The sequence below is a fragment of the Phyllostomus hastatus genome, unplaced genomic scaffold, assembly GCF_019186645.2.
Source record: "Phyllostomus hastatus isolate PE091 unplaced genomic scaffold, TTU_PhHast_1.1 phas_contig_16, whole genome shotgun sequence".
Lineage (NCBI taxonomy): Eukaryota > Metazoa > Chordata > Mammalia > Chiroptera > Phyllostomidae > Phyllostomus > Phyllostomus hastatus.
The window spans coordinates 1,474,472-1,498,028 of record NW_025333643.1 but is presented as its reverse complement, the minus strand read 5'-3'; the positions used below and the strand labels follow the sequence as shown (position 1 = coordinate 1,498,028).

The following is a 23,557-nucleotide window of genomic DNA, read 5'->3' as shown; positions in this document are numbered from 1 at the left end:
CATGACTGTGTCATTTTGTCTGCATACTGAAGTAAGCATACCGTTTCCCTTCTATAGAGGAAGAAATCGAGGCACAAAGAGATTAAGTGACTTTCCCAAAGTCACAAGAGTTAGCAAGAGAAGGAGAAGAGGGACTGGAACCCAGACAGCAGACCCCTGAGTCCGAGTGCTTGTCTCCTGCACTACGCCGCTGAGCAGCTGCCAACTTCTCTGCCCTCCCACAGCCCAGAGAGCTGGGACCAGCCGGTACATGCTGAGCAGTCACTGTGAGCAGCATCACGCGTGCCAGGTACAGGCTGCTACCTTCTAGCGGGCACAGTGCCAAGTGACCTGCATGAGGCTACGAGGTACCTGGCAAACAGCAAGTGCTCAGTAAAAACTGGCAGAACCCAGGAACACTAGGGCCCCGGACCTCTGTCCCAGACTCACCGGAGAACAGGGGGCAGATCTTCTCCCAGCAGGTGATGCCCCCTTCAGAGGTGTACTGGCCTATGATCACCTCCAGGAAAAACACAGGCAGGCCGCCCCCAAACAGGAAAATAAAATACGGTATGAGGAAGGCACCTGCGGAGAGAGCAGAGCGGATGAGGGTCAGGCTGGGTCTGTCGCAAGAGCCGAGGCTGTGGGCACTCACTCCCAAGCCCTCCCAGCCAACAGAACAGAGAGAATGTGTGCGGATGTGAGGGGTGGAGGCCAAACTCCTGGACGTGGTGGAGAATTCTCCAGGCCCTGCCCACCTGTCCATCGGGCATCACCTTTCCGGTTCACCCTTTCACTTTCTTCAAGTCTACCAGGTGCTTTAAGCCTCGGAGCCTCTGGTTAAGCTGTGCCGACTGCCTGCTTATCTTCCCCACATTGTCCATCTGAATAAGAGCTGTTCAGCCCTTAGGACCCATCTCAAATATGACCACCTCATGGAAGCCTTCACCTACCTGTCCTCAGGCCTGCGCAGAGCAGGAAGCTGAGGTGAACTAGCTAGGAAGGGTGCGGCGATGAGAAGCAAGAGGTGGGCACCTCCAGCCGGGGGTGGGAGCCAGGGGAGGAGTGAGGGACAAAGAGTCGGGGTGAGGGTTCCTACCTGGTGTCCACTAATGGCTTCAGCGGGTCCATAAACCCTTTGAAACTGTGGGCAACTTGGGTCTATGTGTATGCGCTTTGCTCTGGGGAGCGTCTAGAACACTCATCAGAGTCCCAAAGGCACCTGAGACCTACAAAAGGTTAAGAAACCAGACTCTAAGGCAGAATTTCCCAAAAGGCAGTTCTCCTAACGCGGACTGTATGCAGTGTGTCCACCTCTGTGGACCGCTAAGCCCTCAGGCACAGGCAGCTTTCCCTACCCAGCCCTCCTCGGGCTCTCCTGCTGCACAGCCAAGGTCCCAGCACGCGCCGCCCAACCGCAGCACCACCCGCAGGAGAGACTCTAGCTCTCAGCCTTTGGGTAAAAAGCCCAAACCAACCAACCAACCAAGACCTCAATATTTTAAAAATATCTTCAATGAGTGAAGATGGTGAAAAGCTACAAACTTCCAGTTATACGTAAGTTCTGGGGACGGAATATACAGCACGGTGACTATTGTGAATAATACTGCGCTACCCTTGAAGCTGCTAAGGGAGGGATTTTGAAAGTTCTCAAGACAAGAAAAAAAACTGTGTGACTCTGAGGTGAGTCACGCTAACTAAACTTATTGGAGTGGTTATTTCACAACACGTACACCTATCGAGTCATTACGTTGTTCCCCTGAAACTAATCCCAGGTGATACGTTCATTATATCTCAGAAAAACTGGAGAAGAAATTTTAATTAAAATAGGAAAATCAAAAATCTCTTCACTGTATATTTTTTCCCTAGGTACCTTTCCATCATGGCAAACAATGCTGATTTTCCCTTTAGGAGGGGGAGCGAAGCTTGCTTTTGAACCACGTTTGGTTTGAGTTAGAGAAGCCAAAGCAAACGTTAGGAGAGATATAAAGTAAGGAGTCAGGAGGCACACGGATACAATTTACGAAGGGAGTGTGAGTGTCGGAGGCTTGGGGGCCGTGGGTCTCATCACCCTTCTTCAGAGACGGCAAACTGGAGGACCAGAGAGTCTGAGGGATCTGCCGGACGGAACACAGCAGGGCCCTGACAGAGCACCACCTGACTCCCAGGCGGGCCCCTCTCCTGCTGCTCAGGCCGGGGGGATGGGGGGTGGGTGGGGAGGGGGAGGCCAGGCTGCGGCAGGCTGACCGAGGGAGGTCCAGGGGGGGACTAGGGAAAGCAGGGCACAAGACGCCACCCCCCTCCCCCGTCTGCTCCCACCCTCTTCTCTGCCCAGCCCAGACTCACCTCCACCATTTTTGTAGCAGAGGTATGGGAAACGCCAGACGTTGCCCAAGCCGACGAAGCCGCCAGCCACAGACAGCAAAAAGTCGATCTTGCTGGACCACTTCTCCCTCTGTGGGGGCTTCCCCTCAGCCTCATCCTCGGGCCGCGTGCCAGGGCTCTTCCCTGGGGATGGCTTCAGGATGTCCTTGTGAAAGTCTTTCAGACACTGCAGCTTCTCCTTGGTGGCCATCTCCTCCTCGCTTTCTGCAGGGACAAAACAGAACCCAAGACGTCGGTAAGGAACAGCCTGTGTGTCTTCAACACAACTTCTCCCTTCTCACCCACGGGCTGCCTCTGACCTCCCCAGGCCTGTGGCAACGGGCCGGCCATCTCCTTGTCCATCCACTGCTCTGACAACGAGCTGACCATCTCCTTGTCAGTCCCATGCTCTGACAACGAGCTGACCATCTTCTTGTCCATCCACTGCTCTGACAACACCCTGAGTGATTCAGACCCCCTGCAGGCAAGCGGACACCTGACAACTCGGAAACCGACAGATTCCGCTCCTCGGGCAACTGCTGAGGAGAAGCAGCTTGAGCCCACGTTTGTCGTCCTCGAATGTCCCACCTTATCTTGCACTTAATGGCACATAAGCACAAAACTGCCCCTGCCCTGGCACCATTGCTGCAAAATTCAACACATCCCAGACAGTTCTAAGGCACCCTCCAAATAACCCCTGCCTGAATTTTCTGGAAATGAAGATACTATTTCCAAATTTCAATCTGCACAGAAAACAACAGCCCCCGTGGCAACCAGGACACAGCACGGTGCCTGAAGCCCGGGGGGCGCCTGACCCTGGCTGCCTGAAGAACGGACAAACGCAAAACGAAGGAGGAATGGGGTTTCAGGCTGGAATGGGAACCACCTGAAAGTGGGGTTTCCATCAAAGTGTGGGCAAATGCATGTTTATGAAATATATTTGCAATTCACTAACCAGTCTCATGTCTACAGCATAAAAAATAAGGGATTTGCACTGGTGAGGATTACGTAAGACAGCCAGTCAATCTCCCTCTGTCCACCCCTCTCCATGGGTTCTCTGGCTGGTGCAGACCCTTGCATCCTCCCGGCGTCCCACTGACTCCCTGTCAGGTCTGGCAATGGCAGGCTCCCAGAGGAGGTCAAACCCCGAAGCCTCCGGGAGCTGTGTGTGGTCACACTCAGCCCACTGCTGCTTGGACCCCATTCGAGAGGACATCTGCCACTACGCCAGGGCAGAGCCCCTTCTTCCCGTACCTCCTCAGGTCCCCGACTCCTCACTTTCCCTGGGAGTGTGGCCTTGAGGGCAAGAGCACCAGGAGTCCCAGCCCAGAGGGACAGGGCGTCCTCAAGGGTCTACCCCCACCAGGCAGAGGGCCGCAGAAGACGGATGTGCTGGGGGGCCAGAGCCCGGGGGCCTGCCTCCCCCTGTTCCTCCCCCTGTGCAGTGGAAAGGATAATGGCAAAGGTGACCCACTCACAGCCAAGCAGCCTGGGATACAACTGGTCCCCACGATCTACACTGGTGGCCACCACTGTAAATACCAGATTTCGGAGCAAAGTTAAGATTTCTAGGTTCTCTTGACAAACTGGAAGGTCGGACTGAGTGTATTGTAGCTCACACTCCCTCTGGCAACCATCAGGTGGACCCGATGGGGGTCCCGTCACACGGGCAGGCTCGGGCTGGCTCAGCACCCCGCTCACAATAGGACACCGTCAGCTGGCATCTGAGCCTGTCCTGCCACACTGCTGGGCACTCCCTGAAAAGCTGTTGATTCACGTCCTTGCCTCCTTGATAACCATCTCCTCCTCGACCAAAGTAGTGCCTCAGGGACCTCTCTCGTCCACTGCTATTTGCCCAGAGCCGGGTGCACAGTAGGCCATCAAGCGAGAATTGTTAGGTAGATGGTTCCCAGAGTGGGATCTGCAAGCAGCTGGCGCTAAGTGGGAACCCCAGCTCAGCCCCTTCCCAACCACAGGACTCAGAGAGTCACTGGGCCTCAGCCTGGCTTTCCTCGCTGCCTGGCCCAGAAGGCGGGGCTGCCTGAGGGCCTGGGGTGTGGAGAGGGGATGTGTTGGCCTGGCCCCAGCAGCCAGGCCCACAGGGGCCGTGCCCGGAGGAGCAGAGGCACAAAAGCACAACAGAACCCCTGTTTCCCCCACGCCTCCTTCCTCTCCCTGGCTCAGGGTGGGGGACCCCAATTGTTTTGCTATCTGGTGGAGAGCAGACCAAGAAAAGGCTTCCTGGAGCCACCGGGCGGCTCACTGAGCCCTTCCTCTGTCTCCCAGAGTGCAGACTGGTGGCGGCATCCGCATGGCCTTTCTTTGCCCTGCTCCCTTGGGGCGACGTGGGGGTTCGCCCAGGCGTATGGCTACTGTAAAAATAGCCCGAGCAGCCAGCATTGTTCCAGTGTTAATGTGTGCAGCCCCCGATGGTTATCTGAGTGATCCATTGTAGGCTGGCTGGACGGGAGCATAATTGGAGGATGTGGGACTCAACTCCCTCCTAGTGAAGATGTTTTTCAGGGAATGACCCCTGAGCCTCTGAGGAAGGTCGGTTCCGCCCTGTTGGGCTCTCCTTGGATCTCAGAGCTGGAAGGCACTTCACAAGGTCAGCCAGATGAGAGGGAGGTGGCCAGCTTCTGCTCACATAGGCAGCTGAGACTGGCAAAATTTGCCCCCACTAGAAGCTGGGGTCTGCTTCCCCTTGGCTACCCTGAGAGTCCTGGGTCTGTCCTCTGGCCCCCACACCCACTTGCCACACTGGCACTCAGGGAACCCTCTAAAAATATGGGGGAAGGGGGGAGCACCAAGTTCTCTGAGACCTCCTCTGTTCCAGGCTGATTTCCTACAAAGTGAGGTCTCCACCCCCTCTCCACACTCAGAGCCCCATCTTTCCCACCCCTGCAGCCATGCCCGGGTGGAGGTAGGGCCTGAATGGGGCAGAGCTGGGACCCGTCAGTGCCCGGTGTCAGGGGGCTTCCCCATCCCCATTCCCAGGGAGCATCCAGAGATTCATTCCTCCTTCACCGTGACCTGCCCTCCCTTGTGGGTGCTGTACTCACAGGCCCTGCCTCTGGCTCCCTCGGGCCAAACCATCCTCCACGGCCTCCCCCAATGCTCTCTCACGCAGGATGAGGCCACACCCATGTGCAGACACCCCAAATCCCTCTCCAGGGGCTCATTCCAAGCCCCTCTGGGGTGTCTGACCAGCCCTGTGCCTATAGAAGCCCACAGCAGCAAGACAGTGGATTCAGCCTCTCATATATTCCTGGCATCCACCCACTTCTCTCTATTGCCATGGCAACCACCTCGCTCCAGGCCCCAATAGTCCTGGAAGAGCATGGGAGGCAGCAGCCTCCTCACAGGCCTGCCTGCTGACACTCTGCCCACCCCCCGCCATCTATTCTCACACAGCAGCTAAAGGCAACTTACAGAGTACCCTCAGACCATCACGCCCTACCAGCCAACCCTCCAACCTCTCCTAGAAGAAAACCCAGCTACTCCCCACAGCCTACTGGGGCCCCTTTTCCTTGGGACACTAGCCCCACAGAACTGCTGTACTCCGTCCCCTCCTTAGGCTCAGACTCCCTGCATGCGGCTCCAGGCCCTCAAGTGATAGCCTGGCCCCTGCAGGCATCAAGGCTCGAACCCTGGCCTCAATGCTGAAAGCCACTTCTTGGCTGGGTGACCTCAGGCAAATTATTCAGCATCTCTGGTCTCCAGTGTCCTCATCTGTAAAGTGGGGATAATTGTACCCACCTCACAGGCATGTGGTGAGGACCGATGAGAGAGCTGTGTAGAAAGTGCTTAGAACACTAGTTGGCATGAGGCACGTACTCCCTAAATAGTAGCTGCTAGTATTACTGTTGTTATTACAGCTATAATTATTATCGGGTCCAGCCTGACCTTGGGGTCAGTCCTACTCAGGGTGAAATCAGCAAGGCCCAGAGAGCCAAGTGACACTCCCAAGGTCATGAAACTGGTTGTGACAGTGACTGTGATGTACCCGGGTTCTTGGCTCTGCTTCTGCAGTCCCTCTGCCAGCCCAGCCTGATCTCAGGCGACACTCGATGAGACCCACTGATTCTCCATCACACCCAGCAGCCCACCCCATGATCCAGAGCTTAGGAACGAGCTCCCTCCACAGGCGTCCCAGCAGGCACTGCCTCACTGCCTGCCCTGAGAGCTGTTTTCATTGGCGCCAGGCCCAGGGCTATTTTCTAGCAAAGGTGATACATAATTCCCCATTTTAAGAGCTTCCTCTTTGATTATTACAGCCACGAGCGATTAGACCGGCTCCGATACAGAGGCTCCAAGATGAAGGCTCCCTCGCGGCCCAGCTGCAGCTCTCCTTGTCTCTGCTCCAGGCTGAGGCCAGAGCCGGCCATGCCCTTAGGACGACTTGAAGATGACCTGGTCAGCTCTGACACTGCTCAGACAGATTCGGCCTGGTGGCAGCGATGCAGTGGATTTAGAAGAGGTTCCTTTGCTCCCCTGATTGAAAACTACCAGTACTGACTCTGGGCCGAGCTGTCTGGAAACAGTTTTCTATTCACTCTTCAAAGACCCTTCTTGTGGAGGGGCTTTTAGTCGTACAGACAGGGAGTTGAGCTTCGAGCAGGAAAGGGGACTGGAACCAGAATCCCACCTTGGTCTGCTCAAGGCCCAAGGCATTGGAGCATGGCTATTTGCAGATGCGGACACTGAGGTCAGAAGGGGAAAGGACTACAGAGGTACAGAGGGTTGTCCTGCCTGCCTGCCTGCCTGCCTGCAGTGCCCTCCCACCCACTCTGGCCCCAGGTGCCCTCGGCCAGCTAGCTGGGCCTTAGGTTGAGTGGTACATGCCGCTGTGGCTGTCTCCCCCAGCATCTGCCGCCTGAGGCCAGGGATATGGGGAAACCAAGCCCTTCCCTCTCTTTCTAGGAGAAGCTGCCCAGCAGTGAGGGGGTCCCTGCCTCGGCCTCCCTGCAGAACCTGACCCTTCCCCAGGTCCCCACGCAGCTACATTGTAGTGAACAATGACCTAAATCTCGCATTGTCACTGACTTAACCTCTTGGGAGCTTCTGCCATGGTTTTAAATAAGAGGACAGGGACTTATTCTGTTTCCTCTTTGGAGTACTCCCCCTACTCCAAAAGGGCCAACCACACACACAGACTCTACGATTGGTTGGACAGTTGCCGTGTCTCCGAAAACCTCATGGGGCAGGGAAGTGGCTCCCAGCGCCCCAGAACTAGGGGAGGAGGAGACCTGGATGACAGACCCATTTTACAAGTGGGGAAACCCAAGGCCTGAGTGGCCCCCGCCTGCTGGGCTGGCTGTAGAGTGAAGCACACTGCTGGTCCCCTTGTCTGCCCTCCTTTCCAGTCCCCGGTCCACTCCAGAGCCAGTGTTCCGGGCTCACTGAGGTCATGACTATGCTCTGTGACCCGGGGCCAGTGACAACCTTCTCTGCACCTCAGTTTCCTCGGTTAAAAAAACGGGGGGTGAAAATAAAACTCGCCTCACAGGGACTAAGTTCGGTGATGCCAATAAAATTTTCAGCATAGAGCCTGGTATATACTAACTGAATAATAAATACTGGATATTGTATTTTACCGTGCTATGTGGCAGACATTTTATCCTGAGTGTTAAAAAAAAAAGAAGGAAAGCAAGCAGGCTGCATTTATTGGGCACTGACAGCATACACACTTATTCTGTACTATGCTGAGGCATTGCAAGCGTTTTCTCAGCCCCTCCATGATGCTGTTGCCATCTCTGTTTTGATGACAAGGCGCAGAAAGGTGAAGTCACTTGCCCAGAGTCACACAGCAAGTAAAAGGCCACCAGAGCTTCAAATGGCTCCTGGGTCTGTTTTGGCCCCTAAATTCCATGTTTTCAACCACTTGGCTGTTTGGGATCACTTACTTCAGCAAAGTCACAAAGTCAGATCGGGTCTGGCGCCTTTAAGCCAACTTCAAGCCACTGGACTGGGCTGGCAAATTAGGGAAGTAGGCAAGGGCAAACAGGGAAGTGAGGGACCACATGACAGAGACGGGGCAGGGCCTGGGGACCTGCTGAGCAGTCCGTGCCAGGGCCCCAGGAGTTAGCTGGGCGGGCCAATGACACCCCCGGGACTGGGGCAGACGGGGACAGAGCTGTGGGCTGGGGGCTTCCTCTAGCACACAGACAGCCTCCCAGAGTTCTCTGCTGGGTTGAAGGGGCTCCTGTGAGCGCCGTCTCCACAGATTGCAGGCTTGGGGCAGGTGCAGTGAGGAGGACACCCGGGCTCAATGGGTAACTTCGGCCACACGCCATCCTGGCCCAGGAAACGTGTGCTGACCAAGCCCCTTCCCCCTCAAAAGTGCATTGTGTTAACAGCACAGTTTCCCCCTCTACCAGGGGCACCTAATTTTGAAAAGTAGACATTAATCATAGGAACTTCTTTTTTTCTTATAAAAGTATACCTATGAAGATTTAATCTTTTGATTGAGTCCTGTGGACTGTATCCTTCTATCTTGTTTATTTGTTTAAGTTTGCTTTTTATTATTGTTGTTGTTGTTGCTTATTTGACAGTAAAAGCAAATAGCTATGCTCTCAGTAAACCAAAACACATTTTTTTAAAATCACATAGATTTGCTAACCACATTTCAAAGGTAATGCTGTTATCTATTCTTAACTCAGGCTAACTCAGGTGTGACAAGCTCAAAGGCCTCAAAGCTCAAAGGCCTCTGGGGGCCTGCCCGGCGGGGACAGCAGTCCAGCGGGAAGGCCACAGGGAGGAGCAGGGACAGGGGCCCACTGGGGCCAGCTCCTCCAATTTCTCAAGACAGGTTGAAATCCGAGCTGTGTGGGCACACGCATTGTCCAATTTCTAAAACACTGTGTGGGCCAAACACAAACAGTTTGCCCTCTTTGGTCGAACCATTGCCCCAGGTCACTCAAGGTGGCCACAGCAAAGGACAGGCTGACCAGCCCAGCCTCACAGGCCTGATGGCCCACCCCAGTGAGGTCATCCAGGAAGCCTGGCATTGTTTTGCCCGGAACAAAGCCTAAACAATGAGCAGCAGTATCCTGGTCCTAGTGAAAGTGAATTGTTTGGACAACTGTTTTCAGCACACCATCTCTGGGGACAGGGCTTGTTACCCACCTGAGTTTGACGGCTGTGGGCAAGGTTCTCCCTTCCTGTAATTAAACTGCAATCAACCTCCCCGCCCCACAAAAGTTCAGGTCTACCCTCAGAGACCCCCACCTCCACCGAGAGCGCCCACCTGGCTCGGCTCAGCCTTAGAACTCCAGGAGCATTTACTCCTCCCGAAGCCTCCCGGGGAGGATCTGACCCAGGCCCACGGCCACAAGGCGGAAGACCCAGAACCGCACCCAAACCCTGGGCCAAGGGACCTCCGCACAGGCACCCAGCAGAGTAGGCTATGCTGCTCATCTGTGGTTTGCAAAGGGAAAATGGGGGAAGGTAGGCAAATTCTGAAAGAACCAGCCTCTGGTACAGCTCTGGGGGGGAGCAGGGCAGGATGCGGGCCTGATGCACAGCCACCTTGTCCTCTTCCCCTCCTAAGGGAGCACTGGCAGGTTAAAGGTCTGGGTCCCAATTTCTTATCTCCCTACAGATGGCAGGCCTTGCCCCAAGGCCTGGAGACCACAGGTGGGCAGCAGAGAGCAAACAAAGGGGAGGATTCGGGGAGGAGGCGGAAGGTTGCAGAAGGTCCCCCTGTGGCGGGGCCGGGCCTGGGGAAGGGCAGAGGGGCCAGGGGAGGATGACCTGGCTCTAGGTGAAGGCGAGCTGGGCACACATCATGCCCAAAACAGAGGTGCCCCAGGCACCAGCCGAGCAGGCCATGGACTCAGGAAAGGGCAGTGGGTTAGGAGTCAGAGAGCCGGGTCTAGTTTGGTTCCGGTGGGTCACGCAGGGCAGCTACTTCCCCTTTGCAGCTCAGATGTCCAGGGAGAAAGCAGAGCAAAGGTGGCTTTAGCAAGCAGTGAAAGCTGGATAAACATTCACTGACAACCTACCCTAGATGCCAAGGCACGGCTCCAGGAACTGGGGGCATGGGTGTGGGCCCTGAGGAGTTGACATTCCAGAAGGGAGACAGACACCAAACACACACACAAGTTCCTAGTTACCCCCGGGCCCAGAGCGTAGCAGACAACCAAGCAAGATGAGGTCAGGGGGCACAGGGAGTCAGAGAAGCCCCTCTGGGGACTGGCCGTAGGCAGGCCCCACACTAAGTCCTTTCAGGTACCAGCTCACTTATTCCTCTTAGAAGCCTGGATGAAAGAATGAGGCCCAGGGAGGCGAGGCCACTTGTCCAAATCCACACCCCTGGGAGCTCTGCCCAGCAAACATCTGGAGGAACAGTGTTCTCAGAGTGGGGAGCAGCATGTGCAAAGAGGGCCACACTGGGCAAGGTGAAGCAACAGAGAAGGCCAGTGTAGGAACCGAGAACAAGAGAGGTCAGGGCACGGGGTGACCTGGACAGGAGACGAGGCCTGGAGGCCAGGGTGAGAACCTAGATTTACCCAGAAGGTAGTGGGAGTCCCTGAAAGCTTCCTTCTGCCCCACTGAAGGCTCAGCACATTCAGCTGAAAGCCCCACGCTTGTCCCTGACCACCTACCTAGCCAACCCATGCCTCCCACTCTGGGAAATTTGAGGGCCCATAGCGGGCTTTTCCCTGTAAGCCATTGTCAGTGGGGACTTTCTGGTGGTGACCTGCATAGAGCCCAAGCCCTTAGCTCAGACATCCCAATGCCAGCCAGCCTCTTCCTCATGCACCGAGTCCCTTGGGATGGGCTGAAGGTGGCGCTGGAAAGAGGAACCAGCCACAGATGGGCGGCGGAAGTCCTTCCCCTGGGCCCAGTGACGCAGAGAAGAAAACGTTCTCATGCATCAAATCCAATCCCCTCATCCCTCCTTGGGGGAGGCCCGGGGGTTTGGAAAGAAGAGGGTCAGCCTTTGATGCTATTCAATCTCAGACAGGTCAGTCCCCTGCCCCGAGCAGGCCCTTACTCACCGGGAGCTGGTCAGGAGAACAAGCCGTCCCACGCTGACTGAGTGCCGACTGCCCGGCTGGCTCAGGCCCGCTGCGGGGAGCCCGGGGTCACTTTCATGCCCTCACAGTGCTAACGCCCAGAGACAGGGGGAGGGGCCATTTGTCAAAGTAACAAAGTTTTCTACCAGTCCATGAGGAGGACAGGAGCCCACGACGCGGAGCGAAGGGGGAATATGAAAGAGGCTTCAAGGAGGAAGTCTCATGACACCGCTGGCTGAGCCCACCAGCAGGACTTGGCCCTGCACTCCACAGGAAGGAGGGGGTGTGGGCACGCTCAAGCCTCTCCGATCCCGTCTGAAGGGGCTCAAACCCCAAATGCCACTTAGCAGACTTCCAGCATAGGCCACGTGCCACCATAACTGAAGCTAAGCTAACGGAGAGAATTAGGGAAGCGGAGGAGGGCCGCCATGATGTCTGCTGGTGCTCAGGGGCCTGTTTTCAGGCACAGGGCGGTGAGTCAGCAGGCCACAGCCTCCAGGCACTGACTCACCGACCACAAGCCTGTCACTGCGCTCCCTGTCAGCTTCCCCACCACCCCAGGCCGAGGCCTGGTTTTGCCGGAAGTGGGGGTGGGGTGCAGTCAATCGTGATCCTGAAGCAGGCTCTGTGGCACCCAGAATTATTTCTGGAGGCCACAAAAAGAGACATGAGAAAAAAGCTTAGTTTTTATTTCCTCAAACTTCCCCTTTTAAGTCACCCTAAAGCCACCCTCCTCTCACAGGCTGTGAAAAGCAAACACAGAGCCCTGGTCAGGAGGCTCAAGTTGGCCAGAACATTATCCTGTGCACCAAAAAGTTGCGGGTTCAATTCCTGGTCAGAGCATATGCTGGGTTGCAGGTTTGTGTTGGGTTGGGGTGCACGGGGGAGGCAACGGATGGCTGTCACTCACATTGTCATTTCTCTCTCTTTCTCTCTCATCAATGAAAACATATCCTCAAGTGAGGATTTAAAAAAAAAAAGCAAACAAAAAGCAGCCCCTCTCTCACTCTACAGAAACTGGAGACAGGCCCTGGGTGACAAGGCCAGCTAATGGCATGCCTATAGCTCGATGCCACTCAGAGCTCAGCCACTCCCAACCGACTCTGTCGGCAGAGCTCCGCGGGAAGGCACAGCTTGGTGGAAAGCAGCCAGGGCACCCTGCTCCAGGGCCTTGGGCAAGTCGCCCCTCTCATCTCAGCGCTGCCGTCTGTAAGGTGGGCGCAATGTCTTGTCTACAGTGTGTGAAACCTCCTAGCTCAGTAAATGTTTGTAAAAAAAGCTCCTTGTTTTCATTGTTCCTCTTTTAAACATGTTTCTACTCAATGAAGAAAGACCTTCGTCTTCCTTCCTAGCTCTACCCTTACCTCACCCTAACTTAGAAATTCAGTGCAGCGACAGTTGGGTGCCTGCAGAATGAAAGCCTGGGATTTCGCAAAACAGAGGGGGTGATCAACTAGCAATGTCTGCCGTCCCTGCCCCTGCTTCAGAGCGAAGGACCTGTCCTCTGAACTCGCTTATCTGGAAGTCAAGCTTCAGGTGTCTTCCACCCTCCGGAGCCCACCCAAGACCCCCAGGGACTCCTAAAGCACAGCTTGGCTCAAGCTGTCCCCAACTAACTCACAGGCAACAAATGTCCCAGGATGAAGAACTCCTGGTGCCAAGCCCGGGCTGCACGGGCCATGTGACAGTCTCCGGTGCATAATTATCTGTTTGTCCCTCTGTTGCCTAGGGCCTGCTTCCTGACAGTGCCTGGCATTGTGGATATCCGTCAGGCAGATTTAGGGCTCAGGAGTCTGGAGACACTCAACATAGGAGTAAGTATCTACCTCATAGCTGTGAGCGCTCCTCGGTCAGAGCGACGGAGCAATGGCAGACGTTTAAGACACGAGCAGGGAGGTTGACAGAGGAAGGGTGGGCCCCTCCGACTCTGCTGGAAAGAGGTGTGTTCCCAGCTCCTGGGCACACAGTTCCCCCCAAGTGGTACGAGAGTCTACAAACCTTTGCTCTTTTTGGAGGGGTGAGCCTCCATGCTTTAGAAAATCAGTTTTCATTATGCAACCTGTTCCCTGAGCATCTTCCAAAATGACTTTGAGGTGAATTCTCCCTAGTCCCCTAAAAGTTTGCCAAGTACTGGGAGAGGCTGCTGGATCCTGCACAAAACCCAAAAGCTCAGAACGAGTCCTCAGCAGTCTTGGTATGTGCAAATGCAAGCCCACTTTCTAGATGAGGAAACAGAGGCCTGGGGCCCAGAGCAGAGCGATGACAAGAGGCACCAGCCTCTTTCACAGATGGGCCATCATCAGAGCTGCAAGGAACAGGGTTCCCAGAAGGGAAACCGAAGCTGGAGGAGGTCGTCAAGGGCAGACACACTCTTGACACCCCCAACCTGATGGAATACAGTGGATGCCAGAGGCTGAAAGGGAAGCTCTTATTCCAAACCTGGGTGGACTGGATTCATAACTAATTCCGTCAGGCTGGCAGATGTTGGTGCAGCAGCAGCGGCAACTTCCAGGGCTACAGGACGGTGCCTAACAGCAGCTACTGCTCGGTGAGAAGAAAAACTCAGCATTCAGATCCACACCAGGGTCTGGGCTGAGCTCAAGGGAAGGCAGATATCTCTCAAACGCGGTCTCCCTACATAAGCAGACCACCCCCCAGGGCAGCCCCGACAACTTCCATCTCCCTCAGAGTCTCACTGCGGTGCCATCCCACGTCGACAGCGTCTGCGCGGAGTCGGGGATACAGCCCTGCCTCGTTACGGCTCCGCCACGCACGCAGCCTCAGAGAGCAAGGCCACCCCAGCCACTGGAAACTCCACAGAGGGGTGCCCCGAACTCTGCCAAGCTTGTGTCCTGCAATCCCCTCCCCTGGCTGTGTTGCCCTCAGCTCCAGAACTAGCGGTGACTCCCAGCTGCTAAATTTTCCCACCAGGAATCCAAAGCTCATGATACTTGTTTGCCTCTGTCCACAACCTCTGCCACTTTATTTCTCCTCTTTCCCATGAGTCCCGGGCCTCCTTGCTCCCCCAGCACTATCCCGTTCATTCCTGTGCTTTGTGGGTTCATAGTTAGGTGGGTCCCACCCACCCTGAAGACCTTACCCAAGTTTTACCTCCTTCAGGAAGCCTTTCCTTCCCACCTCCCTCTCTCCCCTCTCCTCCTCTGGCCTGCATCATCGCACTATTCTCCAGGTGCTGGGCTCTTGCTCAGAACTGTAAGACTCTGGACAAATCCAAAGTTCTCTTGGGACTGTGGCTGCAATGGCCGGCGCCTGGCCCCCGCTCCAGACCTATGAAATCTGAATCTTCAAGGCTGTTAAACCAGCCCCCAGCTCTGGAATGAATCTTAGCATCAGGTGATGTTGGGAACAGTGGTGCTAATGAACTGGAAACACTCAGTAAAATATGTAACAAAAATCGACCAATAAAAAAGACTATGGGTAGCTGAGAGTGCACAAGAGCATGCGTGGTGTGCACACTGTGTACACATGGATGGTTGCTCCTGCCAGGCTTGGAGCAGCAGGGGGCTGGTCCGGGCTTGGTTTCATTCCCACCAGCCCCGGCAGGTCCGGGATCTGCCCCAGTAATGGCGTGGTAGACTCTACAGACTGACATTGGTTCTCCTACACCCTACTGCCGCTGCTCCTTCTAGTTCCCCTGGGGGTGGGCGCTTTTGCTCCCAGTTGACGGATAAGGAAACTGAGACTCAGAGAGGCAATAGGACCTGGCCAAGGTTACCCAGGGAGTAGCAGAGGCAGAATTTGAACCCAAGACAAGGCCAAGACTCTAACACCCTTGTTCTGCTTGATCAAGTAAAAGGGGGCTTGAGAAAGGCAGGTAAGGGCTGGCAGGCAGACTGCCTGGGGCTCGGACACGCATCAGACGTCCCCTCCCCACCACCCAGCGGAGAGCGTGAAGGGAGCCCGGACCTGGCATCCAGCTGCGCAGGTCTCTGGCAGCGTCCCCAGTGACAGGAATGAGGAGCAGGGGATATTGCTTGGGACTTGGGGATCTCCCTGGCTGTTACCCCCATGGAGGGGGGAGTCACTTTTTCCCTAAAGTAGACACAGCAGGTAGGGCTTTCCCACAAGGAGAAACACCTAAAATGCCAGCTTCCCAAGCTCAGGGAACAACAGGAAAGGCCCCAAGAGGCCCTGGGGAGGCCTCAGCTCTGCCAGTAACTGACCACTGCCTGACCGAGGCAAGGGCTGGCCCTCTCTGGCCTGTGCTGTGGACCGGGCGACCTGCAGGCCCCAACGACCTGGAGGTGTGCACAGACACACATAGCCCTCTCTCTGCACTCATAAATAAACCTCTGCCTCAGTCTCTCAAACTCAGAATGGGGACAGTAACAGTGCTTACGTCTGAAGGTTACAGGGTTCAATGAGCTAGTCTGTTTGGACCTCCCAGACTAACACCCAGACAGGGTGTCAGACACCGAGATGATGGCCAGATTCACACACTCTTCCTGAGACCGGCGACAGCCTGGACTCACAGCCAAGGGCCTATGGGGCAATGCCAGGCCCAGGGATCAAACGCAGGCTAGCCATCTCTGAGATGAGGGCCATCACCCCAACACCTACCCCAGCTTCCTCCCAGCTGACCTTTCCCTTCTATTCCAACTTCCTCTCCTCTTCGTCAGTGGGGTAGGATGGGGAATCCTGGGTACCCCCCCCCCCAGTATTTTGCTGGCTGATGGACAATGTGGGTACCATGGGCTGGTGGCTTCCTGGGTTTTGAGCATGAATGTGGGAACCTCCTGTCACCTCCCCTACCTGGCCTTGGGATGCAGCTGGGAGAATATTTCAGGTAGTTGCCCGTGGAAGGATGGAGGGCAGGAGGAGGGACAGGCAGCTAGACCAGCACCTACAGCCCCCTACAAGGTGTTGGTGATGTTCTGGCCCTTGGGGCTGCAATGCCTGCCAGGCCAGGGAGGTGACGTTTCAGGGACTGGGGCACGGGCTTGAGAGTTGACAAAGGCTTTGCTGGAAAGCTGTGGGGAAAAAGGACAGCACAGTGACCTTGGCAACTCGGGGGGCAACTGCAGCCCAGCTACTTGGAGCAGAGTGGCCAAGGGGCCTCCCTCCCTGCTTCCTTCCCACTGGTCACAGCTGGAGACTCTGGGCAGCTGTGAAAAACACCTTCAGGAGAGGAAAGTGGCCTCGCTGGCATCCCCCAGGATGGCTGCAGCTGCAGAAATCAGATACATGACCCCTCAACGACTCCTGGCAGCCTCAAACCCCTAGTGGTCCCTGGACACCTGAGACCCTTCACTAAGCCATCACTGAATGACACAGCAGCCCAGGCCCCCAAGCCCAAGTCCACAGGTGAGGAGACTGAGGTCCGAAAAGGGAAGGGGGCTTGCGAGGAAGCTCAGGCTGCTAGGGGTCGAATCCTGACTCTGCCGTGTGGCCCTGGGCTGCCTGCTATGCCTCAGTTTCCTCCACTAAAACTGTAGCTGATCCCAGGGCTACACCAACCTCCCAGGACAGAGGGTGATCACATAAACTGACGCAGGTAAACTGCTCAGCGTTGAGTGGGCACGCGGACAGGCACATGTTAAGATGTTACGCACGAGGGTGAATATCGACTCCCACCAGGGCAGATCTCGGAGAAGGGCCCGCTGTCCGGAGGGCAAGACAGCCGAGGTCACGGCAGCTGCTCTTGGAGCTTCTGCTTCGTCCACGGCTGTCCAGTGCCAGGCCTCTGCCAGCCTGGGTGAGCCTTCACCAGCCCCAAGTGCAAAGGGAAAGCCAAGGGCAGGGGGCCCAGGACTGGGGTGGGGGGTTGCGTGGGCACCTTTCTTAAACCCTATCAGCCCTACCTGCTAACGCTGCAGCCTTCCTTCTTAGGGGGGTGGGGGGGTAATTAAAAATGTCATTTCTTTCACATCATCATAGTGAGAATAGATGGCATCTTTTTAAAAATTGCCATTAAGTGGTAAAATAAAAAGTTTACCAGCCCAAGGGTAGGCCATTCCACACCTCTGCCCCAATCTGGTTTTTGGATGTGTATAGTTCATGAAATTCAATACTGTCATCTGGCCTCTTGTGCCTGACTTACAGGTGGGGAAACTGAGGCCGAGGCATAAGAGCTTCAGTCTCCAGCGTTTCAACTCTGGACTCTGTACAGCCAGTTCCCCTTCCAGCCTGCTACAACTTCGGATGTTTAGGACCCGGTTCAACTCTCCTTATCTATTCAGGGACCTCTTTTCCAGGCCCAGGGTCATCAGAGCCCCAAATCCCACGGAGGTCCTTGACCCCAAGGGAATACCAACCTGCCTTTGGTCAACTCAGGGGCTGAGAGGCAACAATTTGGACTGAGGGGGTGGGTAGGCAGAGGGCACTGGTGGTCAGGGGTGGACAACCTGGGCAAGCAGTCCCCAGCACAGGGAGCCACAACCAGCTTTAAGCTGGACGCCTCTGAGGAAGCCCCTGTTGCCACCAGACCCTCAGCAGGACATTCAGGTCAGAACTCAGACGCACCTAAGGGCTCCTGCATTTGTCCCCTGCTCTCTCTCCCACTCAGGCAGACTCCCTGAGTGAGCACAGTGCCTTAGATGTATGGAGAATCCTCCACCTGCACGGCCCACTCTGGAGAGAAATACCAGCTCCCTGGGCTGGGCACCCATGCGTGCCAGGCTCAACGTCTGATATTTGAGTGCAGAAGTTTACCCAGTCCTCACCAACCACTCTACAAGATGAGGGATCTTACCCTATGAGGTTCAGAGAGGTTGAGTGACTTGACCAAGGTTGCACAGCCAGGAAGAGGCCAGGCTCCAGAGTCCTAGGTTCTCAGCCACTGGGTCTGGGGCACCTCCTGACTTTTACACCAGAAAGTTCCCCTATTCGCCTGACACAGAAGGAAACGGAGACTAGCAGGAGATAGAGGTGTCATTCTGCAAATCAGCCAGCTGGGTTAGGACCCAGGTCTGTGGATGGGCCCGGGTCACAGGTACTTTTGCATCTCCAAGGACGAGGCTGCAGCCACCTCCACCGCAGAACAGCAGCCACCAAAATACCCACTGAGCTGAGGCTTCACACTAAGTGCTTCACAGAGACCTTCCCATTCCATTGTGTGTGCCCGCTGGGATGGTTAAATACCGGCCCCTCGGCCCAGGAAGAGCTTTTAACTATTTAAATTCAGCCTGTGCGGAGCAACTAAGTAGCTATGTCCAGGGGTGTGGCTAATCTCAAATGAAGACGGCAGGGGTAGGGTCCAGGGGTTCTGTCCCCAAGCCCCCGTCATTTTTGGGAATGTGACTGCCCCCTCCCACCTTCCTCCCTCGCAGCCCGGAGAGCAGCCCCCACGGCCACACCTCCCATGAGCTTTCTCTCACCCGGACCCTCCAGCAAAGTGTCCCAGCCAGCACTTAATCAGCTTATTCATCCTGTAGAAGGAGATCTGAAAAAGTCTCCTTTTACTGCTTGAGGGCAAGGATAGATACCTGAGATTTAGGCCACAACTATAAATAGTTGAGACATCCGTCCTTTTTAATTGACTCATCTATTTACTTGGTCAATCAGCTCCTGCTGACCCCCAGATGGCCCAGTTCTAAATAACTCCTACCCAGCTCTGCCATTGGAGAGAAGGGGCCCTACGGACCTCTCCAGCTCTGTCCTCTGAATCCCCCAACAGGCACCCCCACGCCTCTCGAGACTGTTCCCCAAATACGCCTGCCTAGTTCCACTTTCGCCTGTGCTGTGTCACCATAAAAGATTTTTGTTGGGACCTAACTCTGCCACTTGCCAGCTATAAGAAGTGGTGACCTCAGGTACATCACTTCCCTCTCGGGCCTCAGTTGCATCATCTGTAGAATGGGGCACCTCACATTACACAACGGAAGGTACACGGAAGTGCCTCAACACGGGATCGGATTTGCTCTCAGTGTGGCCCTGAATGAAAACCAGCCACCTTCCACTTCACGCTGTTAATCAACATTGACTACCCCCTTTCTCAGGTCCTCCACAGCTGAGAAAGGCAGACATAAACACCCGGGGCTGTCTGTCCTGAAGGGAAAACACCAAATAAACAGCTCCTCCATCGGTGTTCTGTGTCAAGCAGCAGCCAGCTCACTGGCACTGCCTCCTCCTCCCAAGGCACGTCATATGCTTCCAAAACCACGTGAGAGGTGAAACTGGGTTAGACACCTCGTCAGAGCGGGTTTCCTCACGGGACCTCCGGCTGCGCCTGCAACTCGCCCACAAGCGTGTCTGGGTGAGAGTGGAGCTTTGTTTTTCTTCCTGAGCAGAAGCCGACTCAAAACAGCTACAACACCTTTCAGGGGCGCCTGGAAGCATTACAGAAGGACGTCTGGTTTCGGGCTGGCTCCCCAAACTGAGTCAAGACCGACCAACCGTTCAGCAGGGCATCTGGGCTCAGCCAGCAAGAGCACGCCATCCCTCTCCTCGCCCCTCCTCCTGAACAGGACACCCAGACATGCCCCCCGCTTACAACATGGGCAGTGTCCAGTCCTCAGTCCTGCCTTTTCATGGGCGGCTTCTCTGCCAGTAACGCCCTTCTGGTCTTGGGCCCACCTGGTAAGAGCCTATTTCAGGCCTCTGGGAAAGATTTTCAAACTTCGTATGCCCAAAGCATCTTCACGAGACCCCGCCAATGGACTCCTGATCCGTCTCCCCGCTGGCCTGGGAGTGTCCAGCCTGGGCAGAGTGAGACTCACTCACCTCTGGGTCCCCGGGGCCCCGCCAGGACCTGAGCCCCAGGAAAAGTCCATAACTCTCTGATGACAGAACGAACAGGCTTCCAGTTCTCAGCTTTCAGATGTTCAGAGGTTTCCCCAAACTTCCCGGGCATCAGCAACTCTCACCTGGGCCTTCCCCTCACTCAGCAGGGCTGAGGTGGGGCTCAAAGACATGGGGATTTCTTAAAGAGCCCAGGGAAAACAAAAGGTCTGCAACCTGTGACCTTAAAGAGCAGGGGGCCATTGTTCTGAGAGGATGAATGCTAACTAAACCTGCGTGGGCATCACCTCGAAACACACGTCCAGCCAACCACCACGCCGTGCGCCTCCGGCTTACACAGCAATGCATGTCAGTCGTTTCTTAATTAAACTGGAAATGAAAACTCATTTATGTCCACATACTTACTAGTCTAAAAAACTGACACTATGTCTTGCTTATATTTGTATCACTATCATCTGTCATATTGTTTGTGAATATGAAATAAAATTAATTTACTTTAAAAAAAGTGAGAGGCAACCCTTCTCCTCAGACGCACACCCAGGCCCAGCCCCCAGCCAGGACTCTCGGGCCGGGCCCCAGAGATCTGCTGGCCAGCGAAGGTCCGATGTGTGGGAATCGGTGCCTACAAGCAGCCCCACCACCAACTACCCAGAACACAGGGGACCATCCAGAGCTCTGCCTTTTCTAGTTTTGTCTTCTAGGGTGAGAGTTTTGGCCTTTAGGGTGACCAAACTGTCCCTGAAAGCACTTTATTATGGCCATTATTAATAAGACACATTAACAAGAAATATCTGCATCGAGCTTTTCAGTACACCAAACTGCTTTTTCTTGTGTGTGCGCCAGTTAACCCAGTGGGCATCACAGTACCCATTTCACAGATGTGGCAACGGAGGCCCAGCCAGAGACAGGGCCTGAGGGATGTCACATAGCCAGGATGCAGCAGAGCAGGGAGTTTTCTCTAGACAGCGCCAGGACAGGGAGTGTGGTTCTGAGGCGAGCAGAGGCCTGACACTTCAAGATGCTGTGTGACCCTGGGCAGTTTGCTGCACCTCTCTGAGCCTCTGGAGGCTCATTATAAAGAAGCATGTGTGGGAAGGCGGAGGCAGACAGGGTCATGAGAAGGAGGGCTGGCTCCCATTCCCAAGCCACTTCCTTCCTCCACCCTGAGACAAGACCCAGTCTCCTGGTTATGCACAGTGACTGAGTTGGGGGGGCCCCTGTCTCACTGTGCAACTGAGTAATGGTTTGTGTAATCATTTATGTCTCTCCCCCCTGCCCTGTTCCCCATTCTATCCCCACCATCCAGCACGGTGCCCAGTATACAGTGGGAGCTCAATAAAAACCAAGTAAGTGAATAAATGATGCTGAATAAATGACTTCATTCAGGTTTGAGAGATCATCACAGGATAGGAGAGAGTCTAGGAGGAATAAACCAGGAAAGGCAACAGGGGCCTCCTGGGTAGCAACCCAGGGAAGGAGAGGGCAGGTGGGGCGCCCAAAAGCCCCCCCATCCTGTCTCCTACCCGGTGTGGCCGCAGTGGCACCACTGGGCACCTCTGTGGGCCCAGCTTCTTTGCCCACAAAGCAGAGAACATTGTAACCTTCTCCCGGGGCTCTCTCAGCTCAGATGAGTTTTGGAGCAGGGTAGGTGCTCAGGAGGCATCTCTACGTCAGAACAGGACTTTGTAAATCAACTCAGCTGATCCCTCTGGTGCCTGGATGAGGAGACAGAGGCCCGAGGCAGCAGCGTCTTAGAGTCTCACAGCAAAGAGGGTCAGGGCTGGGGCGACAGCCACTGTAACTAGATTCATGGGGACAATCTGAAACTTCAAGAAGCAGTTCGTCATGGTTTCCATGGGAATGATCTCCCCGGGTTGTTGGATAAATAAAAGCTGCAAAGGTAAACTTGTCAGATTTAGCAAATGCTGCACGGGACATACTTAGACTAAAAACATGACTCATTGTTTATCTGAAATTTGAATTTAACCGGGTGCCCTGCATTTTATTCCACAACCTAATCCACAGTGTCTGGACGTGTTATCCACCGCTAAAGCCAGCAGAGAATCTGAGACCAGGAAATAAGCGGAATTGAATCCTCTAGCTGCCTGGTCTGAAAACCTCCAGCAGAGTGCAAATTAAGCGAGTCAGGACTGAAGACCACACACTCTGCCCTGACGACCCATGTGGCTCAGTGGGTCAGGCATCATCCATCATCCCATAGACCTAAAGGTCTCGGGTTTGACTCCTGGTCAGGGCAGGTGCCCAGGTTCCGGGTTCGGTCCTGGCCAAGGTTCACAAGAGAGTCAAATGATGGACACTTCTCTCTCACATTGATGTTGATGTTTCTCTTCCTCTCTTCCCCTCTCTCTAAAATCAATGAGCGTGTCCAGAGATTAACACACACACACACACACACACACACACACACACACAGGTAGCCATGCTCCTATTCTCCTTGCCACCAAGAGGAAGCCTCTTGCTGTGCAGACGTTTCACCACCTTTGGCTCTTCTGTTCCCACATTTTTTCCAAAGCAGGTGTCCACCACCAAGGACGTCATGTCACATGGACCATCACACTCCAGATTCCCCCCGCCTGCCCCCTCGACAGACATAGCTAATGGGGCACAGCATCCTTCCCACTGGTCAGGGCCCAGCCTCAGATTCCTCCTCGGGACACAGCCCCTCTCTGGGCCCCAGTAACTTAACGGGCAAGAGAAAGATCTCGTGTATGAGAGACGGTCAGGGCGGGCAGGACACCCAGAAAAGACCAGGGGGACAGCAAGACAAGCAGAGGCTCACAGCACCACTTGACCCTGAAAATATGACCAAGAACTTCATCCCTCACTGTGGCATCATGGCAGCCCTAGTGGGAACCCACAGACTGAGGGCTCAGAGAGGAGAAGACGGGAGGATTTGGGGATAAAGATGGGAAATGTACAAGGTGAGGCAGGGGCCCAGTCAGGGCTGGGAACTAGAGGCTAAGGGGCAGGGGAGCAGATGACCCCAAAATACCTGTGGCTGTTCCTAGGAACAAAGGAAGGAGGGCGGAAGTGATTTTTGAACACAGGTGTCCACACAGACCGCCCCCCAGAGGTGCACCACTGAGCTGCTAGGCTGGGGTGGGGGCCAACCCTCCTCCTAAGCACATGCAGACAGGAGGAGGGGCACGTGTACTGCTGTCCGTTTTCCAGTGAGCCCCCAGCTCAGGGAGGGTGAACCCTCACCCCGGGGCACCCAGCTCCTGAACGGCAAAGCGAGAGTCACATTCAAAGTTCAGTACTGCCACCCCAGCAGCCGTCCTGGGGAAATGATTCCAGTCCCATATTTTAGGTGAGAACACCAGGTACCACAGGAGGCTCTGGGGGGCCCTTCCCTGGCTGGGTCTGAATACAGACTGTGGGGAAAAAAGGGATTCTATGGAAAGTAACCTCACAGGGTGATCTGACCATAAATTCACACCCCAGGCCTGAAACTTCTTTAGTGAAAGGTT

General features: G+C 55.0%; 1 protein-coding gene across 3 annotated transcripts in view; it reads right to left on the bottom strand.

The window, feature by feature from the left end:
• SLC6A6 (solute carrier family 6 member 6) overlaps positions 1 to 23,557 on the bottom strand; it is a 76,143-nt gene that overhangs the window by 33,697 nt on the left and 18,889 nt on the right. For 2 of the 3 annotated variants that reach the window (XM_045832283.1, XM_045832284.1), the window contains 2 exons: positions 2,326 to 2,568; positions 430 to 564 (listed from right to left, as the gene is read on the bottom strand). In XM_045832283.1, coding sequence (XP_045688239.1) covers positions 430 to 564; positions 2,326 to 2,554 — 364 coding nt within the window. In that variant the 5' untranslated portion in view covers positions 2,555 to 2,568. Of the gene's footprint in view, positions 1 to 429; positions 565 to 2,325; positions 2,569 to 11,348; positions 11,784 to 23,557 lie in introns of those variants that run through there. The other variant, XM_045832285.1, reaches the window with a different exon arrangement.